We start from the raw sequence: 26,790 nt of genomic DNA, 5'->3' as shown, positions 1-26,790 counted from the left end.
ATGAGTGTTATGGTCAGGTGTTATTGGCCAAATAGTGTCAGCAATTACGACCCATTGTATATTGAAGGAGAAGAGGTCTTTCTGTTCACCCATAAGATTTACATGATTCTTTTCCTTACCGCTGAGGTGTGGGGATGCAAAAAGCCAAATAGGTGGGTTTTTGTAGATAATAACCGGATTATATATGATTGAGGAAGGCCAGAAATGGAAGAGAAGGGTGAGTGCCAATCCAAGCATAGTTGCATACCAAAGACTGACCCCAAAGCCAAATCCAACAGCTCTCCAACCAGTCACAAGACCATCCATTGCACCAAAAAAATCACAAAGACTCTAGGGGGAGTCATAAAGTATGGTGATATGGGAGGGTGTGCTTCCTAATCTGCCAAAATGGACAGTAAATCAAGATACCCAAATGGTGAGAAGATTTTACCTGGCACACACTGATTGACTATAAAACTTACACATTATCAGTGGGTTTAAACATCTCCAGATGTTGAAAGAGGTGTGGGAAGATCTAGGACAGGCCCTCACCAGTCTCAAGACCCTAGCCCTAAAGTGTGTTTCACCTGGGAGTGTACTGGATCAAATACAAGGAGATAACCTTCTGGGAACTTACAGAACTGGGGTACAGTAGGATAAAAACTGAGACCCACCTTGAAGTTGAAGCTCCAAAATAGCTCCATTCTGGCCAAACAGACCATACATTCAGCCTGTTGTTACTTTTTCTGGCAGGCTGGTACTGGTCAGACAGGAGTGGCAGTCCAGGATAAACCAGCTACTGTGAAAAAGCAGACCACACACCTTGAAATTATGGGTCTGGCCCCTTGGAGCGACCCCTGCATACTCAGACACTCTCATGTGAGTGAACAAGCTCAATCTATGCACTATTAATGAGCGCTGTCTGCACTTGTCTGGAGCCTTCCACCCTTGTAGCCTTGAATTGAATATATGGCCTTACATGTACCCTTGCAGTCCTGAACAGAAGGACGTACAAAATAAGAATGCATATGCAACCATAGTTGTATTACTGAGTCACTTAGGGTCCTTTTATAGACTTCTAACATGGGATCATGGTCACGAGTCGACGACATGAGAGGTATTAGTACGCTGAGCAAATAGAAATAGGCTACGACCAAACTGGGAGAAGGGTTTTAATGAATATTACTTTCCTGGCCTTCAACCATCCTTCAAAAAAAAAGACCAAAACAAAAGGGCTTGCAGTCTTTACCTCAGGTTTTCCTGAATTAGAGGAAAGTTACAATCAGGTTTTGTGAAGGACGTCATATACAATAAGTAGTCACCAACCATCTCCCTGGGCCCATTTCCCGTTTTTCCCGCGATGGACAGATTTCCTTTTACATTTACATGCTAATTGCCAGTTCCAGCTTGTATGATGGTCTGTTTGTGTTTGGCTGTTGTTCAGATGTAGCTGAAAGTCTTCAAAGAATTGTTGTCTATACCAACATTTTGGCTTCATATTTCCACTCTGATTTTCAAATCATTATAAATAAAGTATTTCCTCTCGCCGGAGGTGTTCAGTAGTCATTAATATTGATAAATCCATAGAACAAAAGTAGAAAACAGAGCAGAAGCTGCAGAAATCCTCCACGGCATCCTGAACACAAGCTTTGTTTGAAAAGAAATGGCTGAATAAGCGGTGGTTACTTAATAAAACTCAGCCGTAGTCCTGGTTTTGATAAAGACATGACAATACTGAATGGGAAGTAAGTCTAGAAGACGTAGTCTTTGAGACGTACAAGCGGGTACTCAAGCAGGTACTCTGTTAAATAATTACTTTCACATTTGTCCCCCGCTGTGAACGCTGTGAAGCAGGATTTAAACTGTAATAAACAAAGGCGGTGTGTGGTGGTGTTCTTTACTGACACAAGGAACAAGGTCATATGTTTAAGCAAAAGAAAAAGTCTGGCTTTATTCAGAAGTACAAAATACAAATACAAAAGAAAGGGCAGTTCAGTAGAAAACGATAAATACAACTTCAATTTAAAAGCAGTCAGTGTGCATGAAACTGTTTAAACACTCCTGTAATTAGTTAAATTTCGTTGCAAATTCCGCCTTGGTTTGTTTCGTAAATTGTGTAAAATTAAAGGCAAAATCTTCTGCAGGACAAACTGATACCTTTTATACTCACTTTTTACAGTTATTCATAGAGGAGTGCTATAGCTGGACAATTAAAACACAATAGAAATGACACTTAAATAATTAAAGGTAAAACCACGAAAAAATATGTTAAAAATTATTTAATAACTATCATACAAAAATGTATTTACAGTTTATTTTGGCCGATAAATAGGTTGAACTAAAAGGCACTTCGACTTCAGATTGCACTTATAGGTGTGTAATACACTCATTAAGCAAATTGGAGAAGCACTGTGATTTAAAATGGAGATTTTTGGATTATATTTGGAACTTTGAGGGTCTGACAATAATTTAGCAAAACCAAACTCAAATGTAATTTGCTTTTACGTATTATACTGTATAATGACATGTCATTTAGTTGATTGCTATAATGGAATTGGCATTCCCTTGGACCAGAAAGTTGTGAGTCAGCTCTAAATATAATATGAAGAGGGTCTAGAGTTCTTCATTTCTTGGCTAAATTGTTGTGCTAAGTTTAAAAAATAGAAGACTACTATACTGAGCCAAGATAACACAACTGGTTTGTATAAAATAAAACAAAACAGACTGGCTATTATATGAATTTACTGTACATTATTTAAGAAAAAAAAAATGAAATGTAGGTGATATGATGATAAGATATTGTGTCAATTTATTTTGAGTAAGAGTATTGTGGTATGCTAATAAGTGAACACATTCAGATTAATTGAAATCAGTACATTATGATATTACGAATTATGAAATAAATCTCAGCAAAAACAATATCAAGATACATAACAAATATTTGTGAAACATGTTGTCATATTTCTCCCATATAACCCAAACTTAACTAATACTTTGTGGGGGTTTTGTTGCCATCTCACTACCTGGTATGGATAAGTATTAACAAAATAATTTAAGGGCTTTATTATTTAAAAAAAAAAAAAGAAAGGCAAAAAAAGAAAAGTAAAATAATGGTTATATTTTAAATAGATCCATATATACAAATCAGGAATGTTGTGCAAAGCCTACTAGGGGAAATAGAGAAAAAAAATGTGTGTGTGTGTGTGTGTGTGTTTATTTAAACCAGTGCAGGTAGTTTGAGTTCAGAGCAGGAACACACATGTTGTTACTGCACGAGCCGCCGTAACTGGGAGGGCACATTGAGCAGGGCACGCCCACTTTATAGGGAGCCTCACCAATCCAATTACCCCTAAAAACAACAAGAACAGAAGACAAAATGTAAGATTCCCAGTAAGCTCAAATCCCAACCATACCACAGAAATCCGTTGCCAGGATTCGAAGAGATGTAAACTAACTGGCCGTGTTCTCTGAGAGGGAGGGGTGAAGATATTAACCAATCATGGACGTCTGTGAGCTGATGTATGCAGAAGAGGGTAGAGTGCACTTTCCTTGAAGTGTTTTTTTAGCTGCTCTGTGAATCTCTGGTCATGTGATATGGTAGAACTAGCTTGTGGGTGACTAAATTTGGAACGAGGGAAGATCTTTTCTTCATCGTATTTATGACATGCACCGAAATTGTGTATTTCAACCATTAGAACTGATTGACTGACTAGAACTATTGAAATGATTTAGAAACATCTCAGACTTTTTCCCAGCATTAAATGACCCCTCTCCTTCCTCTGTGCTACTAGCTATGGTGTGGAATTGCGTCCTTGATTGTGTAGACTGTGTATTTCTAGACTGTCTCCGAGTCCAAAGAGCCATCTGGTCACCAACAGTACAGAATCATTGATGTATCTGGACAGTGAGGACAATTATCAAACTTCAGAGTACACTACATCCTGAACTCACTCACTGCTGTTATAAAATTGTCCTGTACTGCATTACCATCTTCTTTCACAGACAAGTTCTCAATAGGAAAAAAAAAAAAAGGTGAATTAGGTAACAAAACTGAGGTAACACATCTGACCCAAATACCAGTCTAGATGAGTTAACGACAAAACATTATGTCCTGTTGTGCAGGTGGACTTCACTATTATCTTCTTCCAGCATCCGTGTTTTCAATTCTTATTGCTTTCATTCACTTTCACTTATGAAAGGTTTCATGGTGGAAAGCTCATTTTTAGTATCATTCCACTTTCAGTAAACATTTCAAATGGGACATTTAGACACCAGCCAAGAGGTTAAGATTGTGATATTGAGACACATCTGGTGTGTATTTCCTCAGGCTCAGTCGCTCACTGGGAACAATTGTACTTCTTTTGTCATAATTACCCTGAATCTGGTTCACATGTTGAAAAGTCGCTGCTCATCAGTCTTTTCAAGATTTCTAGTTTACACAAAAATGAAAAAATGTTGACTTTTTCAAGCTACTTAAATCCAAACCAATATATTTACATTTTTTCCTAAAAATTCTTATTTTTACACACCTTAATTGAGCACAGGAGCGTTTCGTACTCTGTCACTACGACGGGAGTTTGGTGCAATGTTGTTGGTGAACAAAAAATCAACAAAAGTAGAGTAACACGAAGAAGCTGCTGCTCCTTTGTTTAATACTGCATTTAATTATTAGTTAAATGTTGTCTTTTTCCTCCTCTTGTTATTTAATCAGGTTCATTGATTCGATACTGGACAGATTTATAAAAAACACCTCAGCGTCACAGCTGGGTTGAGAAACAGTCCATTAGCTAAAAATATCCATCCAATAGCAGACCTGTGGCTATCACCCAAAGAATATCTGGTCAGAGACGGTCCTGTGTGGTCTTTTCTCAATGACAGATTGGAGTGGAGGAGGGCTGACACTTTAGACAGAGCAACAGATGGGCTAGAGTCAGTAATTGTATATTTATAAAGTGAACCAAATGGTGAATGGCGTTGATAATAAGGCCAATTATTGCAGACACGATATTGTGCAACTAATAACTGACTGTATATCTAACAGACGTATTATCTGTCAGTTTATCAGGTCATGTTAGGAATAAAACCTAATAAAATTAATCAACAACAAAGTGGTGTTAGACTGCTAACTGCGTGATGTTGATTATTTTCCATTAACAGCATACCCAGATGTTCCTTTTCATTTCTCATTCATCTTATATCACATTAACTTTTCTGGTTATTGTTTATTAAAAAATGAGACATCATACTTTCTATCCATTTATAGTTAGACATAGTCTTGTGGAATGGACACGAAACAAGTTATTTCCTATTATCACTTACATTATAGTAGCTATAAATGACCTTATAAATGAGCCTCTACTTTTCTCTCTCTATGATACATATTTTCGTCATATTACTGAGAAATCAAAAAAACAAAAGGCCTTACATCCTGAAGACATCCATGTGTAGCAGACAACTTGAAGGAACACCTACTAAGCACTGACACTGAAGATTTTTTTTATTATTTGTTAATGATGTGGAGCATTTGTCATTCCCTTTGCAAGTCTAATTGTATAAGTATAATAAGTGCCTTATTATAAACCTGGGATTATCGTAACACTAATACTACTCTCAGAGCCGCTGTTTTAGAAAAATAATCAACACTTCCTGACCAGTCACATCCGAATATTCAATCGTGATATAAGCTAGCTAGTATACAGTATTTGGATCTAAAGGGCATTTTATTTACTGTATATAACCTCTGTAAAAGTGTGTGTGTGTTAGTGTTAGACTTACTTTCCTGAATAGTTGCACACCAAATACGTTGCTCTCCTCCACACTGCGCCCCACACATTCATATTTTGACATGTATGGATGGCGCATCCGACTTTATTCGACGTGGCCCAAACCATCTGCAATCAGAGTCCAATCAGAAACATTGATAAATGGGATCTGACTAAATAATGTCGCATTTAACTATTAGGAATTTTTCTATAAAGCAGCCTTGTGACATTGTCTATTGTTAAAAGCTCTATACAAATAAAATTGAACAGCACTAATATTTAACCATAGCAACCACTGTTATCTTTTAAAACGAAAAATTGTGTTTACAGGTTCATACATGAAATTGCTCATGCGCATTATACGCTGTTTTAAAAACTCACTTGTGTATAATGTGTGCACATGGGCCCGTAGCATTTAAGAGGGCATCTGGGATTGCAGTCACGTGGATAGGGGAAAGAATAATCTTTCACTTCATCGTACCATGGCTTCACCAGCTGCAGAATGGATCTGTACCTGAAAGAAAATCCAAAAACAAAGTGTTTCTGCATATAATGGGACAGCTAGTCAGGTAGATAAAAAAACAGATGTACATACGTGGCAAATTAAGGGAAAGAAATGACACAAAATGTCATAATAAGGCCTCCATAACAGTTTCAATGTGCCATAACATAGATTCTATTGGAAGTCTCTGGACGTGTAGTAAAGTGATGAACAAATAATATTTCCTGAACTATAATTTAATGGTGACTGCGCTGCTGTAACTTGATTTCTGATTAAAACATTCAGTGAGCCCATGTGCCCTGAGGATGGGGGCGGAGTCACACTGAAGAGACCACACCCAGTGAATCCATCTAATCAATCTAATGGGACCCAATAACATGGCAGCAAAATGCAATATTTTCCATTAACTTGCCAGACGTCTATGTACTGAGATACAATATACTATATGTGAGATCTATATCCAAATCCAGCCTCATCGTAGATAAGTGTCATGTGATGAAATACGTACATGTGCAATACATACCTTCCAGTTCGTACAGAAAGGTTTTGCCCGAGAAACCTGAGAAGATTGCGAGGTCCGTGCTCCCAAAGACACATAGTAGCCCACTCTTCTGCTCTCTGAGCGAGGGTTTCATCCCACACCTGAAAACACAACAAAATATCAATTATTCACAACATTATTGATTACTAATTATGTTTCCTGCAAACACACTGCCTAAAAGCCTCCAGAGATTACTCAATACCATTAAGTACAAAACAACAATGGTACAGGAAGAATTCAGGAAAATAATTCAATAATTACTTATTAGCAATATTAGCATTTACAGTATGAAACAATTTGACAAAAAAAATTGGAAGACTGGCTTTAAGTAAAAGTACATTGTTAAGCAACAAGAAGCTAGTTAGTATACTATTATTTTATTTGATCTAACATTTTCATTTCCTCAAATAGAAAATAAGCACAGAAATGAATTCTAGTCCAATGTTGAGTCAAGAAATTGGCTAAATCAGTGATTCAGAGGCTAGCATTTAGCAGTAGAGAAGCACTTCATCGGTCCAAAAAACTTATATAGACAGTATAAACTGTCATAAATAATGGTACCATACCGTACTATTCCTTGTTATTGAAGTAGAACCATCAAGGGGGTGTGTTCTGCAACTTTATTTGCTATCATTAACCCGGGAAGATGCATGTGGTGTATCTTTAATTTGTTTCTAGATTAAAGTAAAGGTAGGCAGTTATTCTGTGGTCACTGAGGACTACTTATGCGCCTTATATTATTTTTAAAGGTATAAATATATGTACTAAAGGTTTATAAGATGGAACCTTGATGCTGTTCTACCATAGCAACAAGGAAAATTACAGAACCTTTATTCCTGACACTGAGGGACTCTAAATGAGAAATACATATGGCGATGAAACACTACTGCTTCAGTAAAAGGAAATCTGATCACCATGCCATCACTTAACATCTGACAAGTCATTAAAAAAATGACCAAATTAGTCCTGGACAGAAGATGGAAAATGGCATGGTTAATTATGACATTGCTTTTGACATAAGCATGTTTTTGTTATTTTACCCAGATGACCAATGGGTGTCCAAGGAAGCTTAATCAGTCCTTCGTCCCTGTGTTAAGTATTTGTTAAGCACGACTCCGAACAACTTTGGTGGTCTGGGATATTTGGATCTTCCCAACAGCTGCACATTAGCTGGACAGTCAGGGAGACATTTGTTACAACAGATCGGCTAAAATTGTACACAAAGAGCAGATCCCAGGCCACATTCCAAAATACACCTACTTGCATGTTGTAATATACTTGTTCTCATGACCAACATTCAAAACAATATTACTTTCTTTAAACAGCACACCCTGAAGTGTTTTATTGCTCTTATACTACAGCTGTTTGGCAATGCTGACAACGTTTTTCATTTATCACCATATATTTAATCCATTTTAGTTACACTTAATGTCAGGGAACACCTTGGATTTTTTTTTTCCCTCTAGTGATGTTAATAAGTTAAATTTGCAGCTCTTAAATTACTGAGAAATGGTAAAGTCCTAGATTATTATGAATAACGTAAAATGACTAATGTTTTAGTAATTACTTAATAAATTACTTAAAATAACTTCGAATCATATAAAAGTTGTGATATTTTATAGTCGAATACACTCTTTAATACATTTTAGAATCTGTTTATAAAACCGCAAGCTCCCCCCCATTTCTTCCGATTAATGGAATGATCCATTCCTATTGAATCATGGCTGACGTTTCTTTTTAGTGTCCTGTCAACCAATTGTGGCCTTATCACATCTTCACAGTGTCTACTATCAACACTTTAGAAAGTATTTGAAATATTAGATGCTAAATAATAATAAAAAACTTGTGTCTGTACAGGACATTTTTTCAGAGATTTGGAACCGTTACCTCAGTTAGCCACATGCTAGTTTTTAGTGACCAAACTGAAATATTTAGATGCCACATGTTATTGCTGACTAAACAAATATGTTGCCAGTAACAACAACAGTCTCCAATCAAGCGGTAAAATAACACAATTGCAGAAAGTACCCTGGAAAGAATATGGGACAACGGTATTTTATAGACTTTTTACACACAAAAAAGTGCTAATGTTTATTGAACACATGCCTTATGAGTCTAATTTACTGTTTCATGAATTGGATGGAATTCTGTGCTCTTAACTTACCTCAGTGAGTGACTACATAGTAGCATGCTATGACGAAATGTCCCAGATGGAAGGAAAAGAAGTTAGCAAATACAGCTAGACAGTCATAATCTTGGCTATTAATCTTACTATATCTGTCAGCACTGTTTTACTATTCCATGATAGTCATATTATTCATGTAATACTCCTGGAAAGACTGATTTCCTCCTGCACTGAGAATCTGAACCCGGTGAACTTTATTCGATCCACCCACACAAGCGGAAATCAATCTTTTTTTCCCCCAAAATATATCAATTATTTGACATCGCTGACAGAAAGAAAAAGAGGCTGAAGATTTCTTACCATGTATTCCATGTTGGAAGCTGGCGGGAAAACGTTTCCTCTGACTTTATTGTGGTAATCAAGAATGGCCAGCCGGTCGTCTTGGGAAATGTACCTCTTCCGTCTGGTTTTTGGAAAGTTTACATTGTCCATGTGATATTTTGAGCTATTTTCAGAGAAAATGGTGGACGGTGGAGCAGAGACGGTGGAATTAAATGCTGCAAGTACACTTGCTGCTCCACAAGACATGCAGATGAGGAGCAAATCGATGGCCAAGCTGTGCTCATTCATCATGACCTTCTGGAGGGTTTGGCTCAGGAAATCCTTTCTTCAAGATCTGTCTGCTGGAGAAGTGACAAAAAAAAGTAAAAGTAAACTGACTTGGCTTCACAAATTCTCAGCACAATCCAAAGTTTCCAATTAAACAAGAACACATCCATCCATTAGACAAGACTTATTCAATAAATTATACTGTAAACACTGTAAAATACTGTGTAAACACTCCAGCTGCAGTTTAAAAGACTATACCTGGATGAAAAATGATGAAAGAGTGTCTTTGTGTGGAGGAACAGGTCCCTTATCCCTGTCTGTGTCTGTGTGTGTGTGTGTGTGTGTGTGTATGTGTATGTGTATATGTGTGTAAGTGTGTCCAAAAGCCAGCGTGCCTGTAAAACTCCTCCTGTTGTAAAAGACAAGATGACTCTGCTTTCAGTTAGAGCTGCTGCCTTTTTATAGCACAGTGACTGTCGCAAAAAAAGAAGAAGCCTGTAGGGCTTCTAAAGGTGTTTGGAGTCCCACCCCATCACCTGAAACACATCACTCGTAGACGTAATGCCTTGTTTCTCTCACTTATTTCCTGGCAGGTTTAATCATAAACATCTGCTTTTGGTTTGCACAGCTGGCAAGGGTAGAAAAGAAAACAGAAGATAAGCGGGGAAATTATCCGCTGACCCCCGAAACACTGTGCAAAGCCTGCGTGCTTAGAGCCAAGAGTGACGCCAAACCTTAGAACAGGGAAAGACGTCTTTGTGGAGGTTGTAATATCCTGATAAATGATACATTTATGTGGTAAACTGGGGAAATACTTCACATGGTGCAACTGGGAATTTTATATTTATTCTGCAAGAACAAAACTATATAAAAAAAAATGATGAAAAATAAACACTGTATTTATATATTCATTAGCAGCGATCAAATACATAATCATTATGATAACCAGGCTTTATTGTCTGATTTAAATTGTGTTTTAAAATTTTTCTTTTTAGGGAAAATGCTCACAATTTTTACAGACTTCATCACACAGAGCAGAATAAAGGTCTATGTACAAGGCTTTAGTCAGCATTTTGGGTTCATCACACCGTCTGTTTTTACTTCAATGATAATTAACTCTTTTTACCAGAGGCCAAATAAACTGGTATTTGTGTCTGTTTTGTTGTTCACATGTTCAGCATTAAATGAACAATGGCTCATATGAAAGGAGACACTCAGGGCTTAAAGAACTTGTAGGGGTTTTTCTGTAATAAGTATTTCTTAATATTAAGTATTTTTTACTTAAGGTTAGGTTTTTCATACAAATATTTCTTCTGTTATCTTCAAAGTAAGTAAATGCTGATATTAAACCCATTTCTGCTCTCTGAGATGCCCTATGTGAGTTTATCCAAAAGAGGGAAAAACACACGTCTCCCACTAAAAGCCAACTGATTCGTTTTATATCAGACTTGCGGCGATAAAATAATTTATTCATTTATACTGATTGAAAATGTCTGAGTCCATTTCCATTCCAGCAGCAGGATGGACTGCCAGTCTTCTGGTAAAAAATAATGGCGTCAATTTATATGGCGAATCTTAGAATTCAATACAAAATTTTAAAATACCAAAAGAAAAGAACACAAAATACTAGGAATTAAAAACAACATTTTATCTTCCTTGCTTACTTTACTCGGACTTTTTATTTTTTTTGCTCGTGAATTGAATTTTCTCTTTATTCACGCTTCGGTTTTCTGCGCTCTTCTTTCCCAGCTGCTAGTTTGCGATTCCAAAAATCAACCAAAAGTAGAGTTTTATGCAGATTAGTGGCAGGATAAAAGTCTCCATTGGTCTCTCTAGTTAATCAATGAAGTGACATCACTGTGTCAGTGTTTGAACCTGTGTTGAGTGAGTGAGAAGTGAGTGAGCGAGTGAGAAGATGGACGATTACGCACAGCTACATGTAATCCAATTATTTTGGAAATTTAATTGACACGCTTAATGCTTCTTATATGTTTGTCTCTTGTGGTATCATGTCAAACTTCCTGTTATTATGCGAAAGAGTAAAATGAAAAGAAATTGAGAAAGAACAAGCATCCGAGTAATATGAGGAAAATAAAATGTTGTTTTTAATTCATTTTATTTTGTGTTCTTTTCTTTTGGTTATTTTTAAAACGTTATATTAAATTCTCTGATTTGTGTGTTTTATTTCTTTTCACAACCACGATACTTATGGCGTGTAATTGACACCAGATAAAATGCTATCGGTATTACCCAGCCTGTTCTGTCCAAAACATATTCTATATTGCCAAAAGTTTTGGGACACCCCTCAAAATCATTGTATTCAGGTTTTGTTTTTCAGGGCTTGGGCTCAGCCCCTTAGTTCCAGTGAAAGGAACTCTTAATACTTCATCATACCAAGACATTTTTTCCCCGACGTTGTGGGAACAGTTTGGGGGTGACCCCCTTCCTGTTCCAACATGACTGTGCACCAGTGCACAAAACAAGATCCATAAAGACATGGATGAGTGAGTTTGGTGTGAAGGAACTTGACAGGCCTATACAGAGTCCTGACCTCAACCTGACAGAACACCTTTGAGATGAATTAGAACAGACTACAAGACAGGCCTTCTTTTTCAACATCAGCATTTTAACTGTAGGCTTAAAACCACCCTCCATTTCTATACAATAGTTCATTTAAAAAAAAAATCAGACTGGGATATATATATATATATATATATATATATATATATATATATATATATATATATATATATATATATATATATATATATTAAAAGTGTGTCTGTAGTTTATACAAGCAGCAGTGTGTGTGTGTCTGTGTGTGTGTGTGTGTGTGTGTGTGAACTTTATCAGATCCCACAATGACCCAAGGCCCAACCATATGGTCAGTAACAGTGTAACATGTAACAGTTGTTTGAACATGTGTGAACACTTGGTGGAAGTCCAACAGATTTTATGGCCTGGCAAGAGCCAGGTCCCTCAAATGTATTTGTTTCTTTCTTGTATTTATTATAATTTGCTGTACTGTAAAGACTACACTTGTTCAGCACTGGATTCCAGCAGTGTTGGCATGCCCGAGCGTCCACAGTGCCAGCAGCTGAGGCCCTTCAGCAGGTCATCATTTTCATTGGCAGCTGGTGAACAAATTAAAGTAGTGTGACGCAGGATTTCTATTCCTCCCTCCCGTGCTCGCTCTCTAAAAACCCACCGTTTCCAAACTTTCTTGGAAGTGATGCTGTGTAAGGCCTGAAATCGTGCCATAAGAGCATGAATGCTCTCAGTCCCACTGCGTGGAGAAATCTTGCAGACTGCTAGCTTCTACTGTGTGTCTTACTAGGAATGTCTGCAATTGTGTTAATGAAATAAAATCGATTTGTCTGTCTTTAATCAGTTTAAGATCGTCTGTATTGTGTGCACAGAGCTCAATTTCCGTGCGATGTGCAATTTGAGAATAAAGTACACTTTTTATTGCTAGTTCACAATTTAGCTCATAGCTGTTTAAGTCTTAAATAAAACTTAAAGAATGTCAAATCATATTAATGGTAATATTTGAAAAGAAATAAATCCTTTAGGAAAATCAACATTTCCCACCAACGTGCTAATACATTACTAGGAAATGGTTCTGCTTGATTAAATGACACTAACTGAGATTTTATAGCTTCCGCTACATACAGTAATATCAACAATGTGTCACAACTCATTAAATTGGAGCTATGAGAATTTTTTTTCTTTTGGCATGGTGGCTTAGTGGTTAGCGCATTTGTCTCACACCTCCAGGGTTGAGGTTTCTTTTCCCCCTTTTTGTGCACAGAGTTTGTGTGTTCTCCCTGTGCTTTGGAGGTTTCCTCTGGGTGCACCGGTTTCCTCCCCCAGTCCAAAGACATGTTATAAGCTGACTGTCAATTTAAATTTTCTGTAGTGTCCGAATGGGTGTGTGAGTGTGTATAATTGTCATATGCAATAGACCACCTTGTGTCTTGTGTCCACTAGAATGACCCTATGTAGAATAACTGGTACAGAAAATAGACAGATGGACATCCTTTTTGTAGACAAATGCTAAAAAAATTAACCTGGCAGATTTTGATGTGTGTCAACCTGTGACATCATCCGGTTTCAGGATTCTGTATTTAAGTCTGCTCGGGAATTTTTTTTATGTATGTATGGACTTATGTATGTATGTCCACTGTATTTTCTTTCACATTGAATTGGTTCTACTAAAATGATTCAGTAAATGAAACACTGTACAATTCAGTTAATGAACACTGTATGATTCAGTTAATGAACACTATACGATTCAGTTAATGAACACTGTACAATTCAGTTAATGAACACTGTACGATTCAGTTAATGAACACTATACGATTCAGTTAATGAACACTGTATGATTCAGTTAATGAACACTATACGATTCAGTTAATGAACACTGTACAATTCAGTTAATGAACACTGTACGATTCAGTTAATGAACACTATACGATTCAGTTAATGAACACTGTATGATTCAGTTAATGAACACTATACGATTCAGTTAATGAACACTGTATGATTCAGTTAATGAACACTATACGATTCAGTTAATGAACACTGTACGATTCAGTTAATGAACACTATACGATTCAGTTAATGAACACTGTATAATTCAGTTAATGAACACTATACGATTCAGTTAATGAACACTGTACGATTCAGTTAATGAACACTATACGATTCAGTTAATGAACACTGTACGATTCAGTTAATGAACACTATACGATTCAGTTAATGAACACTGTACGATTCAGTTAGTGAACACTGTATGATTCAGTTAATGAACATTGTACGATTCAGTTAATGAACACTGTATGATTCAGTTAATGAACACTGTATGATTCAGTTACTGAACATTGTATGATTCAGTTAATGAACATTGTATGATTCAGTTAATGAACACTGAACATTTCAGTTAATGAACACTGTACGATTCAGTTAGTGAACACTGTACGATTCAGTAAATGAACACTGAACAATTCAGTTAGTGAACACTGTACGATTCAGTAAATGAACACTGTATGATTCAGTTAGTGAACACTGTACGATTCAGTTAATGAACAGTGTATGATTCAGTTAACGAACACTGTATGATTCAGTTAATGAACACCAAATGATTCAGTTAGTGAACACTGTATGATTCAGTTACTGAACACGATATGATTCTGTTAATGAACACGGTATGATTTTGTTAATGAACACTGTATGATTCAGTAAATGAACACTGTACTATTCAGTTAGTGAACACTGTACAATTCAGTAAATGAACACTGAACAATTCAGTTAGTGAACACTGTATGATTCTGTTAATGAACACTGAACAATTCAGTTACTGAACACTGTATGATTCAGTTAATGAACACCGAATGATTCAGTTAGTGAACACTGTATGATTCAGTTACTGAACACAATATGATTCTATTAATGAACACGGTATGATTCAGTTACTGAACACTGTATGATTCAGTTAATGAACACTGTATGATTCAGTTAATGAACATTGTACGATTCAGTTAATGAACACTGTATGATTCAGTTAATGAACACTGTATGATTCAGTTACTGAACATTGTATGATTCAGTTAATGAACATTGTATGATTCAGTTAATGAACACTGAACATTTCAGTTAATGAACACTGTACGATTCAGTTAGTGAACACTGTACGATTCAGTAAATGAACACTGAACAATTCAGTTAGTGAACACTGTACGATTCAGTAAATGAACACTGTATGATTCAGTTAGTGAACACTGTACGATTCAGTTAATGAACAGTGTATGATTCAGTTAACGAACACTGTATGATTCAGTTAATGAACACGGTATGATTCAGTTAATGAACACTGTACAATTGAGTTAGTGAACACTGTATGATTCAGTTAATGAACACTGTATGATTCAGTAAATGAACACTGTATGATTCAGTAAATGAACATTGTATGATTCAGTTAGTGAACGCTGTATGATTCAGTTACTGAACACTGTATGATTCAGTTAATGAACACCAAATGATTCAGTTAGTGAACACTGTATGATTCAGTTACTGAACACGATATGATTCTGTTAATGAACACGGTATGATTTTGTTAATGAACACTGTATGATTCAGTAAATGAACACTGTACTATTCAGTTAGTGAACACTGTACAATTCAGTAAATGAACACTGAACAATTCAGTTAGTGAACACTGTATGATTCTGTTAATGAACACTGAACAATTCAGTTACTGAACACTGTATGATTCAGTTAATGAACACCGAATGATTCAGTTAGTGAACACTGTATGATTCAGTTACTGAACACAATATGATTCTATTAATGAACACGGTATGATTCAGTTACTGAACACTGTATGATTCAGTTAATGAACACTGAATGATTCAGTTAGTGAACACTGTATGATTCAGTTACTGAACACGATATGATTCTGTTAATGAACACTGTATGATTCAGTCACTGAACACTGTACGATTCAGTAAATAAACACTGTATGATTCAGTCAGTGATCACTGTATGATCACATCAGTTGACACACAAGCTCCATATCTGAACTCCCTCTTCTGAGACACTTTTCTTGCAAAGCTCCAGTCAACCAGATGCCCTGTAAACCTGCCAATCTTACAAGCTTCCTGGCAAAAATACTCGTATCGGTATTTGTATCTTATTAAAACATGTAATCTTTTGTGCTTGTATGTTTCAGTTAATTTTATTTTGGATTTCGGAAACCCTGCTCAGTCTGTTCAAGTATGCATGAGTGAAATTTAATGGTATGGTCAGTGTGTTGCTGCAGCATGCTCTCTGTGTCAATCATTTAGATTAGATGCACAGATTAGACCTACAAATTCTTGGTAACATTGAAAGATTGGAATTTGGGAGATTTTACAGCACCAGACTGTGCAAGACTGTATAGCCAAGTGGATTCTATTTCAATTTTCCATGGTAGGCAACCTATCAGTTCACATATTGACATGCAAAGAAACTCATGATCACCTCTGGATTAGAAAGCCGAGTCAGAGAGTTCAGCCGTGTTGTAAAATATACAGACAGAAAATTGATTTACTTGGAGCTCAGTGGTAATTTTCCTTTCCCTCCAGCACAAAGAGACGAACAGAAACGTCCATCAGCCACAAATTCACAGCTGTGATCTCCACCCGAAGGATTCGGTTTCTCTTTGCTCTCTTGGCCGAAAGCGGCTTGTCTAGGAAAATCACTTAAAAGTTATCTTTGAAAAAAAGATTGGCTTTAAATGTGAGCAAAAATGAGTTTTTCATGCCCAGGGCTCATTAGAAACTGAGGCAGGTGTCATGTTTTGGGATTCTGTTTTGAAAACTTACTTTTCTCTCATGAGCTATGGATGTTATCAGGAAACTTTAGTTATGACATGAGCCATAAATGAAGACATTTTTATTTAAATTTTCAGATGCATGCCCAGTGTTATTCTAAGTGGATGAATGACTTGCCCAGAATGAACTGAGAGCTTTTGTCAGCTTTAAATGGAATTAAAAAAAGCAATAAGACCTTGTGTAATGACTGTATAATGGAATAGAGCTATATGGCATGGAAATCTTGCTAGCATGTTGTGTTTGTTATCAGAGTTAAGAATCTAAAATGAACTTTTATACATCTTTTTCTCTCCACTGCAGTTAAATTTCCTGTTCCATCTCCTGATCTGCTCCTTTCCTGCACCTCATCCTGTATGCTGTGTTATATGGAGGACAGTCAGTATGAGACTGAGAAAAATAAAAATAAACCCGAGGTTACTTATTTGTTGTCAATGGCCATGGAACAAAAAAGAAATGCTGTGACTGACCTCTGTGGTTTTTGTTTGCTTCTCCCCAGTATATGATTAATGCACAAATTTTGTATATCTCACAATGCAATGTAAAAAGTTTAGCTCAGTCTCAAAGCCACAGCCAGTCATCTTCAAAGCCCTTGAAATTTATGGCATTCACATCGCTTCTCAATGATCGCACCTTTCAGATGCATCATTTGGATCGAAGTTATAGAGGTTCTGCCACCATTTTGAGCTATGGCTTTGTATAATCTCAAAAAATCGGTTCTTCATGGCAGGGATTTGGACCTTCGTGCAAGTTTTCTACGTAAAAACCCTTTTTGACAGCAAAAGTCAACTGTAAGGTTTTACATAATTCCTGAGCGAGACAAATGGAAGAACCTTCCAGGAGGCTTCCAGGTTTCTAACACTTAACAAGTTAAAACTAGGTCACACCAAAACAGCAAAACTTGCACCCTCAGTCTCTTTCCAAAGCATTTGAACAACGTTTTACAAGCTAGTGTTAGTACATATAGTTTACCAGCCCGGCTTGTAGCTCTTTCACATGTTTTCCCACTATGTTGTCTGGATACATGACTTCAAGCACTTAATGGGAGTCTTTAGTACTTTTTACTTTTAAGATTTTGTACTTGAGCTTTGTCAAGTGCACATAATAAAGCAAAGCACTCGAACAGAGCGCAAACACTGGGCCACAAAAGCCGTTTCTCATCGCTGCCTCAGTACAGGGTGAGGAATCCCAGGTCTTTCAAAATCCAGAAAAATCCTACAGAGCAAGCATGTGCCAACAATCAGATACATATATACACAATATCCCAAACAACAGGTCACAAATATTTTAGTTCTTGTCAGCACTGGATGATGGGTAACTTTACTGCCTGATAAAAGTGCGTTTCTTACATGTAATCTTTTTCGTATGTCAGTATTTTCAAATAGTCACTTAAGTCAGCCGCATTCGTGAATACGAATTGTAATTACAACTCATTGTGTACGTTAACTTACACCCCATGTGGACACACACAGATTCAAGAATATAAATGATTACAAAAAAAGGTAGATTGGCGCTAGCTAGCTAAGTTTTAAGCCGTGCCACACACACACACACACACACACACATAAAAGCATGTTTCCTTGAACACAACTAACTCTGATCATTTCCATAAGTCAGACCTATTGGTTAAATTTAGCTAGCCGATGTAACAAGATCTGTCAGGCGACGTATAGGAAGCTAGGCTGTGTAGCTAACTGTATTAGTCAGCTAGCTATGATTTGCCCTGAGATAAAAAACAGCTCATAAAAGGTACAATAATACTATGTTACATAATAATACTGTAAATCAGAGTAACACATTGAATATGACATGAAAATGTTATATCAGCATATGGCAATTATATAACCAGCCAGCTTTTGCCTCAAATCAAATCCCTCACCACACACACACACACACACACACACACCAGACACACACAATCCTGCTTCTATTTCTAACATGTGACATTCCGTTCCAGCCAAACTATTCTCACTCACTATATAACACATTTCTGGAGATCTTTGATGGCACATTAGAGAGGGAATATAGTGAGCTTTGCATCTACGCTCAGACATTTCACAAGAGCTTCTGATGTATACAAGCAAACATGAAAATGCTCTCTAAGTCTAAACTTAGCCCTCAGACTTTTTTTTTTCCCCCCATCTACCCCTTGCTGTATAAATCCAGTCTGTATATTAACCCTTTTTACCAGTACACCGTTGAAATTGACGCATCAATCGGTATAAACAAATGAATTATTTTATGGCTGCAAGTCTGATATAACATTAGTCAGGACACTGTTGGTTTTCCATGTGAGGTGTTTTCCTCTTTTGGGATAACCTTACACAGAATTTTAGTGGTTAAAGATGAATGCCTTTAATTTTTAGATGCTTAGGAACAAGCACTTGGGGCAATACAAAGCATAGAAATGGGTTTGATATCACCATTTACTTTTCCACCATTAAAAACTTCATACTTCAAAGAATATTGCCCCTAGTAGACCAGGTAAAAACAGAAATACTTATGAAAAACTACAAATTCTGAAAATCCTTGAATGTCTACTTTCAAATCAGCCATTGGGGTGTGACTTTCAATGAAACTTTAAAACGTTAATTGGCTTTAAATTGTTTTCTGTTTGGAGGCTTGTCCTTGTTCTGTGTTTTGAGTTTTATTATCTGAGTTCAAATCTTCCTAATTCAACATGTGTAGAGTTGCTTTGATCTGATCTCTCTCTCTCTCTCTCTCTCTCTCTCTCTCTCTCTCTCATATATATATATATATATATATATACAGATCCAGCATAACATTATGAGCACTTATAGGTGAACAAGACTGATTATCTCCTCATCATGGCACCTGTTAGTGGGTGGGATATATTAGGCAGCAAGTGAACATTTTGTCCTCAGAGTTGATGTGTTAGAAGCAGGAAAAATGGGCAAGCGTAAGGATTTGAGCGAGTTTGATGAAGGGCCAAATTGTGATGGCTAGACCACTGGATCAGAGCATCATTGATGTACGTGGGAAGTAAAGGCTGGCCCGTGTGATCTGATCCAACAGATGAGCTACTGTTGCTCAAATTGCTGAAGAAGTTAATGCTGGTTCTGATAGAAAGCTGTCAGAAGACACAGTGGATGACAGGTCAGGGTTGTTCTGGCAGCATAAGGGGGACCAATTTTGGAATAAATTTCAAGTTTCAATGACAGTGTTCCTTATTCAGAGTTCCAAAGGTTTTTGTGTTGCAAGTTCTAATTTTCGTATTGTAAAGTTCAGAGGTCTGAGATCTTTTAAGTTCTGAATTTCATGTTCCATGTTCCGAGTCTTGTTCACAAGTTCTGAGTTGTGTTCAGTATTTCAGCTTCTTGAGTCCCAGCTTTAATGTTCAGAATTCCAGTTTCAATGTCCTGAATTTATAGTTCCAGTCAGAATTCCTAGTGTTCACTGGTTTTGTCCTTAGATTGCCTATTTTTCTATTAATCTGCCTAGACATGGTTTCAGAGAACCATTTGTAGGCATGGTTGTTCAGTGCTTTAAGCATAAGAAGCAGGAGCTTGTAGTTAACTTGATAATGCAGCAGCAGCCTGAAGAACTGTTACTACCATCATAATGAGTTTATATCATGTGACTTTATTCTGGATCATCATAGACATCCAGACACCCAGCTTTAGACCAGACAATAAGATCATTCATCTCCATGTCTTCCATCTTGCCTATATATATTCTGCTATTGTATTTCATTTGTGACACCGCATTACACCATAGCTCACCTCTGGATTCATTTCCAGCTGCTAACTGCAAAGTCCATTTTTAAAAGAAAGGATTCATTGTCAAAAGCGGGAAAGTTTCATTCCAGGGACGAAGATATTAGCATTAAAGGATATGAAGAAAGGGCAGGATAACCCTTCATTTCACTGTTCTTTGCGACAATCTCTAGTAATTATCATTGACAGAACTGCAAATTTCTGTGCACTCCTCAAGGCAGTAAAAAAAAGGGTGGCACACATCATAAGTATCCACTAGTATTGACAATTATAGGGTATGCATAATATATTTTGTTCTGGAAAATATTGTCTGAGACTGTAGTATATCTGTGTAGATCACGCATAACTTTCTATTAGGGGATGAAGGCTTATATAGAGAGAATTGGAATGTGCTAGATACAGACGTAACTAAAATGCAGGAGTCAAAACAAGACACCAGACTGTCTGGAACAATATAAACAGGAAAATAATAATAAAGAAAACCAGACGACACACATTAGACTAGCAAGAAGCAAGGTACTATATTACTAAGGAACAAGGCTAAGGATTGCATTAATGAATGATTTTTTCACTTACTAAATATATTCACAGATAATTCTGCCAACTCCCAAATGCACAAAACATGAGAAATTCTCGTTTTTAATGCTTCAAGTGTTAGTCACCAAGCCAGATGACATTACTAGCTTAGCAAGCTTGTTAAAGTATTTCTAGATAGCTACAGTATGTTCGCTCACCAGACCCTCATTCTGACCAAAATCATAACAAGCGTCCACTTAAGGTGCTGCTTAAACCAGCTGAATAAATATTCATTATTCACATTTCTCATTTAGTTCCAGAAATTAAGTCACTGTTAAAGAACAGGTGAAAGGAAAGATCAGAGGCCAAGTAAACAGGAAGCGTTCACGACTGCTGAAGATACTGTGGTTTCTATCACGCCGCTGGCAATTCATTTACATGATAATCGCTGCAACAGATGTCATTTCTGATTCTTCTTCATCCAACCTTCCTTTTTTAAAATTATGACTTGCAAAAATCATTTCCTTTTTTTCCCCCTGTATTTTACATCAAGCATCCCTGGACCTAGCTGTACTGTTACCGCAGTGGGTTGCTTTAATGTCCAACTTTGCTGATTTTGAAGATTTTGTTGTAGGGTCTTTTCTCAAGGAAATCCTGTCTCGGAGATGAGATCATAGTTTTCCTTCATTTCCTTCACTGAAAAAAGTGATTTGCAGTTTACCTTTATTCACTGAGTAGACACTCTCCAGCTCTGACTTGATGTTGTGGATTCAACGTCCTGCAAAGAACCGTAACAAACGGCAAGAAATATAGCTTAGTTTATTAAAAATTGTTTGATAATAAAACTAAACGTTTGTTTGAGTGATACTTTAAACATCTTGAGATCTGTCCAGTTTCTCCGGTCACTGCTTGAACCTGATTACATTTCATTACATTACATTTCTGAAATTTGGCAGACGTTCTTATCCAGAGCGATGTACAAAATTGCTTTGAAGTCTCTATCATTGAATACATTAACACTGGTTCAATAGGTTAAATAAGAGCTAGTAAGAGGTAGGTCTTCAGTCATCGTCAGTGACTCTAGGGGAAGTTCATTCCACCACCTTGGTGCCAGAACAGAGAAGAGTCTAGATGTATACCTACCCTTTACCCTGAGAGATGGTGGGACCAGTCGGGCAGTGCTAGTGGATCAGAGGGAGCGAGGTGCAGTGTGAGGAGTAATAAGAGCTTTGAGGTAAGATGGTGCTTGTCCATTCTCAACTTTGTAGGCAAGCATCAGTGTTTTGAATCTGATGCATGCAGCCAGTGGAGGGAACGCAGCAGTGGGGTGGTGTGGGAGAACTTGAAAACAAGTCATGCAGCAGCATTTTGGATCATCTACAGTGGACGAATTGCATTCAGGGGAAGACCTGCAAGTAGAGAGAGGCAGTGGCCTAGTCTCGAAGTGACAAGAGACTGAACAAGCACCTGAGTGGAAAGAAATGGCTGAATCCTTCTGATGTTGTATAGAAGAAACCGACATGAGCGTGTAAAATTAGTAACATGGGAGGAAAAGGACAGTTGATTGTTCATGGTTACCCCAAGGCTGTGAGCAGTGGATGAAGGGGAGATCATGGAGTTGTTCAGAGATAATGCAAGATCCTGGGCTGGGGATGAATCACAATTCAGTTTAGATCCAGAAATTCAGTTTTGCTGGGACTGACTTGAATCTTCTGTCTGAGACCCCCAGCCTCATTCTCCACTGAAATGGTTCTGTTCAATTCAAGTTCTTCGTTCATGTATTTTGGTATCACTCAGGAAGAAGGCGTGGCCTAATGTATGGAAGCAGAATTGTAGGGTAGAAGTGATTTAGTGAGAGGACAGGAACTAGGACTTGTTATTAAAAGACAGATTTGTTGGTATTTTATTGGTATATGATGGAAGACAGTCTATTTCAGTCCGACTGCATATTTATGTATGGAAACCCAACTGTAACAAACCAAAACATTCACATATTGCAGAGTAGCTAGAAAAAAAAATCCTGAAAAAACAAACCGTCATTATTTTTATTGCACAAGAAATATCCGAAAGGTGCAAAAATAAAATAATTCTGTCATGTGATTCCAAGCAGTAGCACTATTTCTACCTTTCTGCAATGTGGTTTCTGTCAGTATGGGTTTTCAGCAGTCTGTAGCCACTGATATGACTAAAAGAGCTTATTTTCAGATTGAATGCATTTCGATTTTCATGTCACTGCCTAAAATGTTAGCATGGTTAAAACGATACTGATTTGTGTAACAAAGAAGACTTTTTTCAATCTCAGGAGCACAACTATTTCATATTATATGCATCACATGATATTTTATAGTTTATTTAAGCAATATTGCAAGAACAAGAGTGCAGTTATACCCGAAATTGGGTTCACAACCGTGCTGATATTCATCATAATCACACTATTGCTTATACTCAGTACAACTGAATGTGCATTATTGCTTTTATATAACAGTTCTATAACCAAGAAATTGATATCCAGTAACATGTATTTCAGTCGCAATATGGCTAAATGTTCTGTGTTTTTCTCTGCTAGTGGAAAATAGATCCCAAAGAAGCCACACCCACTTTGTAGCTCATCGAATAGCTGGCTAGCTAGCTAGCTCACTTTGTGATTTGTACATTCTTGTTCTCACAAGCTTCCATATTTTAAGTCAGAAGCTATATTCCTCAAAAGTATTGTTTTCAGTGTCTACTGATGATGTTCCTAGCAATACTGTAGCAACAGTTTTGAAGTAGGAAGTTGAATTTTTTTATATACACAGATATAAACGCTATGATGCATACAGCGAAAGATCTCAGTATGGTTCTAGTAAATATAAGCATGCTTGGAATGCCGCTCGACCAATCAGATCAGTTCAGTGGATGGAACTAACTGATGTATAAATTAACAGTATTGTAAATATTAATACTTAACATTACAGGGTGAAGAGGTGAAGAAGGTACAGGAGTTTAAGTACTTGGGGTCAACAGTCCAGGGTAATGGAGAGTGTGTGTGAAAAAAGAGGTAAAGAAGCGAGTGCAGGCAGGTTGGAATGGGTGGAGAAAGGTGTCGGGAGTTCGTGTGATAGAAAAATATCAGCGAGAATCAAGGGGAAGGTGTACAGGACAGTGGTGAGACCGGCCATGCTGTATCAGTGTCACTAAGGAAGAGACAGGAGTCAGAGCTGAAGATGTTGAGGTTCTCTTTGGGAGTGGCACGGTTGGACAGGATTAGGAACGAGTACATCAGAGGGACAGCTCATGTTGGATGTTTGGGGGACAAAGTTAGGGAGGACAGATTAAGATGGTTTGGACATGTTCAGAGGAGGGAGAGTGAGTATATCGGTAGGAGAATGTTGGACATGGAGCTGCCAGGCAGGAGGCAAAGAGGAAGGCCAAAGAGGAGGAATATGGATGGAATAAATGAGGATATGAAGCTAGTGGGTGTAAGTGTTGAGGATGCAGAAGATAGGGATAGGTGGAGAGAGATGATTCGCTGTGGCGACCCCTGAAGGGAAAAGTCGAAAGAAGAAGAAGAATATTAATAATTGCTGTATGGAATATAACCTGTAGACAGCGTTTAATCATAGTGAAGTTTGCTGTAATGTGTTTTGCTTTTTTTCCAAGCTGTCTGCCATAATTTGTGACAGGCGGCGAAGTTTACAGCCTCATCTGTTACACCCCAAACAAACCATTACGTTTTTAAGGATCATTAGAAGTTTTGCTTTTCTCAAGCCAGATTCAACAAATCAGAGTGACAGAGAACTTTAAAAATACAACCATGCAGGACTAATTACTCAGCAGTCTAATTAATGGTCCACTAGTATGGACAATTACAGCATATATATTTTTTAAATATATTTTAGAAGATTTCATTCCATTAATTTCTGAATGAAATGTGTGTGCCACTGTTCACACTGATGATGTCTATTCTCATGCAATGCTTCGAATTTCCTCCAGATAACCTTGAAAGACAGCTGTCCCTACATTGACTTACAAATTGGACAGACTTTTATCTTCCTACCCAAAATATTTTGTCTCAGGTCATAGTGGCGAAATAATATTTAATGATATTGGATTAGCTTTTCAGAATTGAATAAGTAAATAAAAAAGGTCATAGCCTAGGCTTTTCTCACACTTCTCTTTCACACATGGCCTTCCCTTTGGTATATAATATCATTTAAACTGACAGAAGGGAGTATCACGCTAACTTCTTTTATCAATAATCAAATTGGCCGGATTGCTGTAGAGTAATGCTTTACTTTCGAGATCGTAATAACTCGCCTTTTGAACTTTTGGCCAAAAGCAGACGTGAGAAAGTTGTTTTATTCTCACACTCTGAAGATAAATGGCTTCAAATTGTGACGATGGTGGAAGAGAAATAGGGAGGATTTGCTTATCACCGAAGCAAGCCATCTCTCTCTCTCTCTTTTTCTCATGCCATTCCGGCTTAATTTAATCGTAAATCATTATCCTCTTTTTCTTCCCCACTTTTCTTATCATTCTGTCTTTTTCATCTAAGCCGAGCACTTGAGGGTTGGGCAAAAAGGTTTGATATAGTAATGGTCAGAAGGTTGCATGTACTTTGGCAAATTTTCTAGTTGGATTAAAGAAATGAGTGGATTTGGAAGTCACGCAAGCTGAAGGCATCAGCTTGAAGAACCTGTTCAAAGCACTTGATGGATTTCCTGTAAGATTTTCTCGCTTTTTAAAACGAATACGCAGATGTTTGGTTTCTATCAACCTTACCTGTGGTGTCTTGGGAAAGGAGGTGATCTTTTAACAGATTTTCAACGTTAAAAATGCCCTTATTATAGATAAATGATCAAATAACAAGGTTTTACAGTCAAATGTTTCTCTCTGTGTTTCATTTTTCCCCATCTTTCACTTATAATGCTGAAAGTAATAACCACAATGACTCCTGTTTTCTTCTTTGATTTATCATAAATGTTTTACCTTTACTGTAGTACTTTCTTCACTATATTTCCAGTTTATTAGATACACCTTTACATGCAGAACAATTCAATTTTACATGTATAGTGCTTTCAACAATGGACATTGTCTCAAAGCAGCTTTATAGAACTTAAGAAACATCCCTAGTGAGCAAGCCTGAGGCGACTGTGGCAAGGAAAAACTCCCTTAGATGGATTAAGAAAGAAACCTTGAGAGGAACCAGACTCCAAAGGGAACCCATCTTCATTTGGGTGACACCGGAGAGAGTGATTATAAATTATTATAAACATCAGAGAGTGTGATTATAAACAATGTCCTTTCTACAGTCATGTATAGTCAGTTGTCATCATCCTCAAAGTCCACGTAGGTTTGGCATCGTTGCTTTGAATACCGAAATCCTCACGAAGCAGAATCCAACTGTATCCGGTCCATCTCTGGATGCCGCAGGATCCTCGCAGGGTTGGCCTCTACACACTGAAGGTCTACTGGAGCTGGCACAATCTCTAGATGCCTCGGGATGGGTAGGAAAAGGGAAACAATTGGAAAGGAATTAGCGTAGCTGCTGTTCATAATATTAGCAAGTACTAGATGATAATGTGCATTTAATCAGATACTTTCAGTACTGGGGTACAAGATTATGGGATGAATTATGTGTATAGACAGGCTCTAAAGAGATAGAGTATA

At 37.2% G+C, this 26,790-nt stretch overlaps 1 protein-coding gene across 2 annotated transcripts; it reads right to left on the bottom strand.

Moving 5' to 3' along the window:
• Window positions 1-1,909: 1,909 nt before the first annotated feature.
• pi15a (peptidase inhibitor 15a) lies at window positions 1,910-9,965 on the bottom strand. Of its 2 annotated transcripts, none has more exons than XM_058375792.1 (6): window positions 9,777-9,965; window positions 9,270-9,589; window positions 6,767-6,885; window positions 6,123-6,255; window positions 5,755-5,870; window positions 1,910-3,328 (listed from the first exon to the last, which is right to left on the bottom strand). In XM_058375792.1, exons 2-6 carry the CDS (start codon window positions 9,540-9,542, stop codon window positions 3,193-3,195), a joined length of 777 nt encoding a protein of 258 aa, XP_058231775.1. In that variant the 5' UTR covers window positions 9,543-9,589; window positions 9,777-9,965; the 3' UTR covers window positions 1,910-3,192. The 2 variants fall into 2 exon arrangements, with proteins under 2 accessions (XP_058231775.1, XP_058231774.1); XM_058375791.1 differs by having other exon boundaries at window positions 9,270-9,592; window positions 9,777-9,963.
• Window positions 9,966-26,790: the final 16,825 nt, after the last annotated feature.

The sequence above is a fragment of the Hemibagrus wyckioides genome, linkage group LG23 (genome assembly GCF_019097595.1).
Source record: "Hemibagrus wyckioides isolate EC202008001 linkage group LG23, SWU_Hwy_1.0, whole genome shotgun sequence".
In the NCBI taxonomy this organism is placed as follows: Eukaryota; Metazoa; Chordata; class Actinopteri; order Siluriformes; family Bagridae; genus Hemibagrus; species Hemibagrus wyckioides.
Note: the sequence above shows the minus strand (reverse complement) of the source record. Positions and strands in the feature narration are given on the sequence as shown.

Bases quoted from the DNA above. Each gene is read 5' to 3' on its own strand.
- pi15a (XM_058375792.1), bottom strand. From the start codon at position 9,542: ATGATGAATGAGCACAGCTTGGCCATCGATTTGCTCCTCATCTGCATG. The intron at 6,886-9,269 runs GTAAGAAATCTT...TTGTGTTTTCAG, and splicing joins CTTCCAACATGGAATACATG to GTGTGGGATGAAACCCTCGC. The intron at 3,329-5,754 runs GTAAGTCTAACA...TGTTGTTTTTAG, and splicing joins GTGTGCAACTATTCAGGAAA to GGGTAATTGGATTGGTGAGG.